Below are 12,162 nucleotides of genomic sequence, written 5' to 3'. Positions count from 1 at the left end.
TTTTTGTAGTAAAGCTGTAGGAAAAATGTAGTAAATGACAAAAAGCTGATCAACATTATGAAAATAATTTTTCTTGAGTTAGAGCTAGTGCTAGAAGCTTGTAATTTTTATGTACAAGCAGATTGTTTTTTTAACTGTATGCTATGAGCCATATTTTGAGTGCCTGTATACCACAGCTAAGATGTATGTTTCATTAAAATGTTAAAAAAGTTACTAAAATAGAAATATTTTCAACAGGGATGTTTCATAAGTACCTTCTACTTTCAATTATTTCTGTCTTTCTATCTGTATGTAGATAATCTCTGTGACAGGGTTTGTTGATAGTGACAGAGATGACCTCAAACTGATGGCATACCTAGCAGGTGCCAAATACACGGGCTATCTATGTCGCAGCAACACAGTTCTCATCTGTAAAGAGTAAGTGCTTTATCTCCAGAGTGCTCACATCTTCAGTTGCTTCTTACCACTTAATGTGTTTCTAAATGTGAAAGATTCATTACATCTCACTACGAACGTTTAATCATTTTCGTGATTTGAAAGCATTAAACCTTGTGATGTTGCTTCTTGAAGGAAATTATTGCATGCTTCTATCTTAAATTTGGCCTGAAAGCTAGCAAAAGAGAAGTCATTTCTTGTACTACTGTAGATTATTTTTGCAAGTGATCTTAACTGTTGTATTGTCAATAAGTAAAATACGTTGGGGCTGGGGGGGATGGAATAATAGTTTTTGAAGTGCTGGAAGAGGGAAAACTGAGTTAAATTCAGTTCTGGCCTGATGGCATTTGGGGCAGAAATTCTTCTCTAATTGACATTGCTTGTTCTAGCGTGTAGAGCAAAAGTATTTTTTTGAGAGTGCCTACTGTATTACAATTAAAATAATAGGGAAAGGAAGAAATACTGATGCATAAGTTAATTAGTATAAATGCTATTTATCTGTTTTACTAAAACTTTCTTTCTTCATCTCTGAACAATAAGACCCAGTGGCTTGAAGTATGAGAAAGCCAAAGAATGGAGAATACCATGTGTGAATGCACAGTGGCTATGTGACATACTGCTGGGAAATTTTGAAGCTTTACGGCAGATACAGCACAGTCGATACACAGTGTTCAGTCTTCAAGATCCACTTTCTCCCAGTCAACATTTAGTTCTAAACCTGCTGGGTAAGTTTCCCAGAATTCTCTGATCTGTAGCATTTGTTGATGTAAACCTGTTTAATCAAGAGAAGCATCTTTATTCTTACCATAAATAATTTTGTGGTGGATTCACTTCTGTGGTGTTCTTCATTTCGTAGATGCTTGGAGAGTCCCATTAAAGGTATCACCAGAACTTCTAATGGTACGTTGAGTTATACAGCTGTTTTTGTTAGATTGCTGCATAGTGTTTTTAACATCTGAGCATGTGTGCATATGGTGTGAGGAAACATGCCAGAAGAACCCACACAAACTATCCTGGTAGCACTTGCTTTTAGTTGTCTGTTAGCATAAATCTTAAAAATAATCTTTTGCAGAACTAAGAAACTGCAGTGTATTATATAAAATTATTACTTTAGAAATACTGTGGCCTGGTTCTTCATTCTTTGCTTTTACGTAAAGCCTTTAGAAGAGGCTTTGTATTTTGGAGTCAGTACCTAGCACAATCTGAAAACAGGCCACATATGGATTTTTAAAGCAGAGCACCTGAAATCTGTAAGAATTTTGTTATAATCATTACTAAATTTTAAATAGGTTAGGTAATGCAAATTATAGATTTGAACTACTTTGTACCCTGTGTAAAAACTAAAGTTGTGGGCACGTGTACCAAATACTCAATTCCAAAAAATACATTGTGATTTAGAAAAGTGAAAGTGTAAGAAACATTAAGGAAACTAAAAATGCACCATTTAAAAAGTTTTTTTCATGGAGTGGACTCTGACATATGTAAAATGTGACAGGTATAAATTGCTGTCCACACCACAGCTGTTCTGCACTGTTCACTTGCTCTGAACATGTGAATACTCCTTCGGTTTTAGCCTTCTGAAAGGTTTTGTGCTGTAATTTCTTTCTATTTCAGATTTATGCGTGATAACTGTTTTCACTGTGCCTGTCTTGACATAGGTAATTCCTAGTTTGAGCTAATGAGCTTTCAGTTCATTTGTACCACAAATGACTGTCAGATAACATTTTATATTATACAAAAATACTTTGACTCAGCCTTTGTATTCTGGATTGCATACCTCAGTCCATTTGTGAAGTCTTCTAAAGACAGGTGCTTAATAACTGTAATAACTTAATTAGTACCCAGACCCAATTTAAAATATTAGTACAATTTGTTAACTTATTACATTTCAGCTTTAGAAGTAGCCACTACTTCTGTATCTCTTACTGTGACCTTAACTTCAAAACAGTCTTATACTTGCAGTCCACTATGAAGTGGTGTTGTAATCCATTAGGAATCTATTTTTTCTTTTTTTTTTAAAGTTTGTGAATTTAATGCTTTCTCCTTGAAGAGATTAAATTTCAGGTGTAGATTTGAAAGTTAAATATATGTCACACTTTCTGTCAGTGAGAACTTTCAAGTTAGTTGAGCCAGAGAGAGTCTGAAAGCTGTGTTTCTTTTCTTCTGGGCAAATTCTCTAGTGGCTAATTTAGTCTAGAGGAGGCTGAAGTTTTTGTGAAATGACTGCCCAAGCATCTACTGGAGCTTCTCTTTCTCTAATCAGGGAACTTGAGTTTCTACAATGCAGGTGCCGCTATTTTCCGTTGACACTGAATTACTGGAAAGCTACTGTAGTCTTCACCTATTTTACAAATTAACATGTTTTTTGGTCTCTTTCTCATTTAATTCTTTGAGTTTTCCAGTAATAACCATCCTCATTATCTAAATGGAACAAAAAATTTTTTTTCTTTTATTTCACTTAAATGATTGCATAACCTTGTGGAAAAACTTTAGTTAATGCTCAGCTGTGCTCTTGGGTCAGCTGTGTGAGCAGTCAGTTCTTCACTGCACACCTGATAGCCTGTCCTTCTCATCTCTGTGTTTGCAGTATAGTCTCGGATACTGTTGTACAATTCTCCTGTTTCAGAATGGAAGTTGAGTTCCCTGCTCAGTTCAGATGTAAACATATAGATTGTCTAATTTCAGGGTGTGAGGTTGCCTTTGAAACCAAAGCAAAATGAATCCAGTCTTCAGCCGTCTTCCAAAAGAGCCAGGTAAGAACAATCAGTGCCAGTAGTCCTTCATTTACTTTACCATGTAACTGTTTACTTTACCATGTAACTGTGAACTGCTCATCATTCTGGTTCCATCCCGTGCCCTGCTAATTGAAATAACTAGTAGCATTTTTTGCATGTTGCCAGCTATTCAAAAGGCAGAAATAGAATGATAGCTGAGGAGCAGAATAGTAAGAGAGCTGGAAGAGAACAGAATCAGGAGAAAATACTCTGTTCTCAGCATAATTTTTTTTATCTAGAAGATTGATCCTGCCTAATTCTTGTGTTTGTATTTTCATTCCTAAAAGTTGCAGCAGTGTGCTTGTCTGTTTTTGAAATAATATGATGTTGCACCCAGACTTATATTCTGCTGTATTTCATGTATGCTGTAGGATTGAAGACCTACCACCACCTACTAAAAAGCTTACCCCAGAGTTGACGCCAATGGTGCTCTTCACAGGATTTGAACCTATGCAAGTTCAACAGTACATTAAGGTGACTTTTGCACTTACCTCTGTGGAAGCACTTGTGTTCTTCTTTTGTAAGACTTGATTAGCCTTTGTTTAGTGTGTAAAAACTGATACTTGCTACAAGTGAGATTAGAATGTAGATTTATGTGAAATTAGTTTTGTTTGATAACTTTCCTGCTTTAGTTTACTTCATGCCTCTCTGCTACCTTTTTGTTCTCTATGGTTGTTTTTAAAGACAAGACCCTTTCATGTTTTGTGGTGGGTTTTGTTTGTTTGTTTTAAATCAGCAAACTTCACAACCAAACTTTGGTGAGGGAAGTAGTGATTACTGTACTGGATAGGACCCAGACTTCTTCTCATATAATGCCACATGCTTCAGAGGAAGTTGATGGCAGAACTGATGGCACACTTAAGATCATATGTTCCCATATTTCGTTCTGTTCTCATAAATTGCTCCCAAAGCTTAATGATGTAAAAATCCAATGACTCCTTGAATTTAATGATCAGAAAGCATTAGTTCAAAAATAGTTTTTCATTTGTAATTTGTCACATGTTGGCTGAAATCTGAGACACAGAGGTGGTGGTTTTGTTTTTTTTTAATTACTGACCCCAGTAGGGCATGAAATATCTTGCTGCTTTTATCTGCTCCAGATACTCAAAAGCAAATGAGGACTAGTTTGATTCTATGTTTCTTAGAAATCCGTGTCACTTAAGCACATCCCAGATATCCTAGTTTCTTCTTGATTGTACCTAAAGTATTTTTCAGGGGAATTTTGAGGTTTTTTTCCATTATGGTGTTTTCATTTGAAGCTTGATAGAACATACTTTGGAACAAAAATGATTTTTCAGTTTATCTATCTCAATAAAGTTCCAGTGCCAACTCCCCATTCTGTCATGTTGATACCAAGCTGACTATGTGAAGAAATTTCATTAGAGCTATGGCTCCACAAATACATTAAATAAATTTTTGGCCTCAAGGCTTGTGATTGCCAAATGTTGCAGTGATACTATTAAAAGTGTCAGTGTTTGAATACCTTCCTGAGGCTAGCGACCTCCCATCTTCTTGAACTGGAGAGTTAGTCTTTTTTTTCTCCTGTGCACCCAAATGGCTCCTTGAAGATCAGAATGCAAGTCTTTATAAGGTACTCACAGGCATGCAGTGTTTGAGGTGAGCATATATTATGAATGAAAACAACAGCTTTTACATTTCAGAGTGTACAAGTTTAGTATTCACAGGGTGCTTTTGCATATCTCAAAGGAGTTCAGCAGTAGAGAGATGCAGTGTATTGGATAATACTTCTGTGTATCATCTTGATGCAAGCTGTCAAAATAAGCCAGCACAGTACAGAAAAGCTTAAAACATTGTCCCTGTCTAACTTGTTTGTTACTATCAGAGCAGTACAGAGGGATGCCAGACATCTTTCAGGGCTTCTAATGCATGCAGTAAGCCTTCTTGCTTTGTTAATGGCTGATGACTGATGTAATATAAATGCTGCCGTATGTTAAATTTTAATGCCTAAAAATACTGTGGTTTTGTTTATTCTTTTTAAATTTGTACAAAACACTTGTGCTGTAAAAATCAAAAACCTGTGGTGCGTAGATAGTGAAGCTGTCCAAATATTTTCAAATGTTGTAATTGTTCAAATTCTTACCAGAGGAAGCACTCTTTATAAATAATTCCTATGTTGAATGGTTGTTAATGGTGTGTATCTTAGCTGAGATGTCAATTCTGAGGTAGTTTGGGTTTGGTAGTTCAAACTTAGGAAAAAATGGTAGTTACTCAGTATCATCTCAAATAGATATGGAACTGATGTATGTAAAATATATGTGGTTTTCATGCAAAGAAATTTTGTCCTCTATGAATAAGTAGCAAAATCAGGTTTACCAAAATTATGATGGATGTCATACATTTTGTAGATGAAAAGAGCAAAATTATTACATTTTCTACCTATAAAAAAAACCCACAAAATTAACTTTATATAAAGAAATAATCAACAGATACAAAAGTAGAGTTGCAGCACATAGCTCTCATTCTAGCTAGATATAATTAATGTCTGGAAATAGCTGGATCTTCTTGTCTGTAAATTCTGTTCATTAATCACCCTTAGTAAATGAATTCCTGTAATACAGAAATCTCCTACGTTTACTATTTCATGAAGAGTTCAGTTTTATTTGATGGCAATGTTACGATTCCACATTCTATTCTTTCCAATTTCTAATGACTGTTCCATTCTGATTTGTATTTTTTACAACTTTCAGAAACTGTATATTCTTGGAGGTGAAGTAGCAGAATCTGCCCAGAAATGCACCCACCTAATTGCCAGTAAAGTGACCCGCACTGTCAAGTTCCTGACTGCAATTTCTGTAGTCAAGCACATAGTAACTCCAGAGTGGTTAGAAGAGTGTTTCAAATGCCAGAAGTTTGTTGGTAAGCTAAGCTGCTATCAGTTTGTTTTTTTTTTATTATAAACTTAAGGTTGTTTGATTTCAGTGTGTGAAGATGGCCTTCATATTTAAAAAACCCTTTCTTTGTGAGATTTTGAATTGCAATGTCTCTTGAAGATTCTCTGCAGGCTTTCATTTTGAATGCAGAGGTTTTTAAGTTCGTAGCAAATCTGACCATCATAGTTCATAACTCACAGAGATTACATGCTACGTTCAAACAGTTACACTAGCAAATTGTTCATATTTCACTTAAGGTAGAAGGTTATGTTGGTATGGTTAAAGCTGTTCCAGGACTGCTTTTAAGTCCTCTTACAATAGAACATTTTGTTACATTTAATTTTCATTCGATTTAATCCGATCTTTCCATTAAGTGAAACAAAAAAGAAGTTTGCTTTAGTGTGGTTAAAATAGTTGGATGTTGGCAAACGGTCTGTCTGTGATGCAGCTACTTATAGTTCTCACCTTTGAGTAGTTTTAAAGTCTTGGGTGATTTTAGTTTCATTAATTCTAAAATAAAAGTTGTAAAGAAGTAAGCAATTGTTGGCACTGTGTACAAGAATTCATTTAAATAATTAAAATGATTTAATTTAGTACTGTAACAGTGTTGTAATGTCAACTTTCTTTTAACACTTCTCTGTTGACAGCTGGAAAGAACAGAATAGTTTATTTGAAAAGGATGCTGGATCTGAAGAAAATCTTAAAGGCTGATTATTTGTTTTATTATTGTTTTATGCTTTTCATGTAATTTCTTTGGAAGGAGCAAGCGTATAACATTGCTGCCTCACAATCGCAAACATTTAAGTCTGTGGATAAATTAACCAATAAACCACAAAGATTTTTATTAATCTGAAGATGGCAACTTTCTTGATTCAGCATCAATGAACTGAGAAATCAATCCATTTGAAAGCTATTAGAAGATAAATAAGGTCTGGGGGTTTAAAAGGATGACTGTTTTGATGTAGTGCTTAAAGTACTTGTCTACTGAAATTTAGTAGATTTGTGGAAAATGAGTTGCCTTTGCTTTTGTACCTAATATAACGATGGAGAATGTGGCAATTCTTCAGAAAAAATGCAGATCGTCCCTGGGAAGAGCAATTTTTTCTTAATGTAAAATTGTTTTTTGCTCTTTGAACTAGATTGTTTTGAATTAAATCTGATTTTGAAATACGCTTAACATAACTTTTTGTGGAATGGTGAAGGTAAGATTGAAATCCCATCCCAAATTTAAAAAATACAATCAAAAAACAATCTGCTGAATAACAGGAAAAAGGGAAATAGATGGAAAGTTTTTTCTATTAAGGCTGCATGAGGGCTTGAAGACAGTTTTTGGGCAAGTAGAAAAGGAGAGTGTGTAACAGTGTATGTTGCTAGGTAAACAAGGAGAATAAAACAGTTTCACATAAGTAATTGTGGGTCATCCTAATGAAGGGATACTATAATCACGTTAAAATTACTGTTTTAGCATTTAGAGTCATTCAGCCACTAACATTTTCTAATTGGCTTAGATGTTAGGTTATGATGATGATGTTACAGTCTTTCCTGTATTGTATTTATTACTCTTTCAGATGAGCAGAACTTCGTGTTGAGGGATGCTGAAGCTGAGGTGCTTTTCTGCTTCAGTTTGGAAGAGTCCCTGAAGAGAGCACAAGTAGCTCCACTGTTCAAGGTAGGCAGTTTTAAGAACAGCATTTAAATGCTTGGAGCTTTTCAGCTGAATTCTTTCAGCATTGAGACCTCAGCTTTTGTCAGAACAGTAGAACAGACAAGCACGTAACATACATATTATATATATATTTATATATATATAACAAATTATTTACATAGAGGGTTGATTTTATGCATATTTCCTGCTTAAGTATTGATGGGATGGATCTGAGCCTTCTGAGTGACTGAATCCTGTGGATGAGAAAAAAAATCTGTTCAGGGTGTAAACCAGTATTTGCTCCTCTTCAAAATGCTACTTATGGAAGGGGTGATTTTTTTTTTTTTTTTTTTTTTCCCCCCCCAAATGCTCTAGTGGTTAAAGCACATCTCCAGAAAAATGAGTCATAGTGGATGTGCACTTCAGCCTGATTTTCCTTGAAGACTGCACTTAGCACCAGGCCCTTTGCTGGCATGGTGCAAGATGGTTTTTCTGCCTCTGATTGAAATTATGCAGCTGTGCAGAGAGGGTTTTGAAGATTCAAGTTGCTAGTGAGTCTTTAGCCGAGCAGAATTTGAGGTTGTTTTTTTTTTGAGACAAACCACCTAAAAAGTGTATTTTCACAACCTGTAATAAATAAGCATCTGTTCTCTATTAAATCTGAATAGTACATCATTTCGATCAGTTTTGCAGCCCTAGCTGATAAAAAAAAGTTGATCTACTTGGTGATCTGTTCATCTGTATCACTCCCAATCAAGTTGCAGGATGATTTTTGTCAGGGAGTAATGTACGTAGTTAATATATTGTGGTGTTTATTTAAAAGATGAAAGCTTTAATTAGAATAACTCAGGTTTTTGGAACCCCTTAGGCATACTTGTGCTTGAAGAAGCAAGGAGCATTGTTCTTAACAAATTGCAGTTATTTTTTTTTCTTTGTTTAAGAAGTGGTCATTTCAGGTTTGCCCCTCTAGGGAAAGCAGATGAGCAATAATTAAAGACGACTCATCAGCTGTTGGATTTGTTGCCATAGGCCAGTGTAAGCTGTTTACAGGCAGCCAATGATTGCATGAGAATTCATCCATAAAGATGAACACGGATGTATTGCAGACATAAGTTAACAAAATAACATTTCTTGTTATTCTTTTTTTTCTCTTCTTAGGGAAAGTATTTTTATATTACACCTGGAATTTGTCCCAGTCTTTCTACCATGAAAGCTATTGTGGAATGCGCAGGAGGAAAAGTGTTATCTAAACAACCTTCCTTTCGAAAACTCATGGAGCATAAGCAGAATAAAGTGTGTACAGTGTTGCCTTCTAGAATTTACTCATAATATCTTGTTGTGTTATTCTGAGCTTACAGTTGCTTTCTTTGATTCAGAGTTTGCCGGAGATAATCTTGATTTCCTGTGAAAATGACCTTCACCTATGTCGAGAATATTTTGCTAGAGGCATAGGTATGTATAAACTATCAATGTGATTTGAACAGTATAAATGTAAAACAGTAACAGTAGAAATTAATGCAAGTACAGATACCTGTTGAAGATGTCAGATACTAGTAGAGGGGTACGTGGACAATCCTGCAGGTCATGGAGAAGTCTGAGCCAGCTCATTCCTAGGTGTTTCTAACAAGCATTTTTCTAGCCAGGTCACCACAAATCTCTTCAAGGGTAGTCTTGAACTTGGGACTGCAACTGCATGATGCACGATTGTCAAGTTAAAGATCTGAGGTTTTTCTCTTTAGCTGTTTTTCAGTGTGGAGCCTAAAGACATGTCGTGTTTATCAATAAAACCATACATTCTGAAGCCTGATATCCGTAGCATGAAGTGTGTGGCTAAAAGTAGGGCACTGGTAGTGATTGGGGCCATATTCCCTTATTCCTTTGCATGAAGAGCAGAAAGGTACTGAATGGCTCCTCCTGATGTGCCTGCTGAAGGAGAAGTGTCATCGTAAGGGTGTAACTATATACATGTTTTTGATATTTCCAGATGTCCACAATGCTGAATTTGTCCTGACTGGAGTACTTACTCAAACACTGGATTATGAGTCATATCCTTTATGTGTGAAAGCTATCAGTTGCTTAAGGAAAATGCTTAAAAGTTTTTCTTAATTAGGAATAACTACTTAAAGTTTTATAGGATGTGTAATGTTTACTTGATAAGAGCACAGCTTAACACCCGGAAACCTAGCTTAAATTCCAAGTGGGGTTACTTTTTGATAGAAAATAGTGGAGGTGGGATGCAGGGTTACCAGAAAGTATCAATAGTAGAATATTAAGCAACAAGGGAAAATAAGTGTCAGTAAAGAAAGTATCTGCACAGGTGAACTGTAGTTGACAGAAATAGCTTTTACTAAGGAACAGTATAAATGTTATTTGATAACTGCATTGTAGGGCCGGGAAGGCTACAGTGTCTTTATGGGCGTGCTTTATACTTGTAAAAGTTCTGTTTTACAGTCATTTCTTAAAAGTTGTTCTTTCTTAACAAACGTACATATAAATTTACTTGAAGGAATAGTAAAATGCCTTAGTGCTTCGGAGTCCTTGGAGCATTAAATCTAGCTATTCAGCCATTGTACAAAGTAACTAAAACTTCCTGTGGATACTGTTTTCCAGCTGTTTGCCTAGGGATGAAGAGCAGTTTAAAGCAGGGAAGCAAAAATAAACTGCATCATTTTTAGGATGTGTAATTTTATTATGAGGAAACATAATTTACTATGTTTTGTATTATACTCCCATTTTAAAAGATCCCACTTTAGGTATCACAATTAGCCAGTTTTTAAACATTTTAACGTTAATGATGGTACTTCAGCCAAAAGTGTAATTTGGGTGTAAAAATAAAAGGGCTTGCTGTCTATTAAATTATGGATGTTGAAGATGAAAATGTTTTGTACTTTATTTTTATTTCTTATACTCTATTTTCTTTTATATTGATATTTTGCCCACATTTTAAATAAATGTACTTTTAAATGTTTTACTCTATATTTTAGTGGTGGTTCCTTTTTTTTAATACTGTGCAACAGTGGCACTCTGGTAAGAGTAAATTACTCAAATCTTTTTCCAAACAATGTAAAATTATTTTGAACTTATTTTTATTAGGTATGTTTTAATATATAAAAATCCTAGTGCTTTAAAGGGGAAATTGTTAAAAATTTATAGATGTGTTTTTACTGAAAAAAAGAAAAAGCTTGAAGGAAGGAGAAACTCTAACCCTACATAGTATGCTGTTGTGATAAGTTCTGTTTGTATAGTGAGTTTTACTAAATAAATATTAAAAACCAGTCTTCAAAATATATTCACTTGTTCTTCCTGACTCTCACACAGTTTTAATAAATGTGACATTACATTTTTTTAGATCAGAATCTGGTAGATGGAAATTGTCCTAAAAATGTTGATTTGATCAGCAAGCCATTAAATTCTAGTGGGAGAGTGCAGATATTCACTTGTCTGCATGGTGTTGGATGCATCGTAGCAGCTTGTGAGCCATTCAAAAAACAATTCAAGATGGAAGACAAAGCCTACTTAAAACAATTGCTTCTCATGCTGTTTTTTCTAGTGTTTTGTATTTCTGTGCAGAACTGTTTTACAGGGAAGGTTTTCAGTCGCGTTAAAGGGAGGTAAGCAGCTGTTTTTAGCTTATGCAAAGCTGTCTGCAGAGAAGTTATTAATTTCAAATCTCCTTTGTGCTGTGGCTTAGAATGTAAATCCACCTGATATTTGACCATTATTTCTGTTGCTTTTTTTTTTCCCCATGCCTCAGTTCAACAAGATGCTTAAGCAAATGACAAATTCAAGCTATAAGAACACGGTAAATTTCACGATGAGTGAAGTCCCATAGAGGTCAGTACTGTGCTTGTTGCCTTAGTGCTGGCTCTGGGTTCTTCAGCTATAATGATTTATCCTTGTATTCACCATTTGTTTTTTAAGTAATAAGGAGTTACATGATGTTAAGAGGAATTTCTACCAGCTTGACCTTTGCTAAGGTGACAAAATGTAGTAAATAGATTAAGGTGTTTTTAGATCACAGAATCATAAAATACCTCAAGTTGCAAGGGACCCACGAGGATCACTGATTCCATACAGGACCACTCAAAATCCAAGCCCTATTTCTGAGGATGTTGTCCAAACACTCCTTGAACTCTGGCAGCTTGGGGCAGTGACCACTGCCCTGGGCAGCCTGTTGCAGAGCCTGACCACCCTCTGGTGAAGAACCTTTTTCTAACCTCCACCTGACCTTCCTCTGTTGCAGCTCTGTGTTGTTCTCTCAAGTCACTGTCAGCAGAGAGCTGAGATCAGCACCTGCCCCTCCACTTTATAGCAGTGCTGTAGGCTGCCATGAGGCCTTCCTCTCAGCCTCCTTCTCTCTGGGCTGAACAAAATAAGCAATTTCAGAAGCTAAAAAAGTATGGTGTGGGGTGGGAGA

The 12,162-nt window shown here is 35.5% G+C and overlaps 1 protein-coding gene across 1 annotated transcript in view; it reads left to right on the top strand.

Annotated features, from left to right (window-relative positions):
• PAXIP1 (PAX interacting protein 1) overlaps positions 1–10,721 on the top strand; it is a 32,195-nt gene extending 21,474 nt beyond the window's left edge. Inside the window, exons 11-21 of the mRNA XM_085227010.1 lie at positions 296–417; positions 976–1,160; positions 1,292–1,335; positions 3,121–3,188; positions 3,581–3,683; positions 5,918–6,086; positions 7,669–7,769; positions 8,904–9,038; positions 9,122–9,197; positions 9,730–9,794; positions 10,238–10,721. Coding sequence (XP_085083136.1) covers positions 296–417; positions 976–1,160; positions 1,292–1,335; positions 3,121–3,188; positions 3,581–3,683; positions 5,918–6,086; positions 7,669–7,769; positions 8,904–9,038; positions 9,122–9,197; positions 9,730–9,794; positions 10,238–10,249 — 1,080 coding nt within the window. The 3' untranslated portion in view covers positions 10,250–10,721. The remainder of the gene's footprint in view (positions 1–295; positions 418–975; positions 1,161–1,291; positions 1,336–3,120; positions 3,189–3,580; positions 3,684–5,917; positions 6,087–7,668; positions 7,770–8,903; positions 9,039–9,121; positions 9,198–9,729; positions 9,795–10,237) is intronic.
• The last annotated feature ends 1,441 nt before the right edge of the window (positions 10,722–12,162 follow it).

Source organism: Meleagris gallopavo, chromosome 6, assembly GCF_905368555.1.
Source record: "Meleagris gallopavo chromosome 6, MGAL_WU_HG_1.1, whole genome shotgun sequence".
Classification (NCBI taxonomy): Eukaryota; Metazoa; Chordata; class Aves; order Galliformes; family Phasianidae; genus Meleagris; species Meleagris gallopavo.
This window is presented reverse-complemented; position numbering and strand designations above follow the sequence as displayed.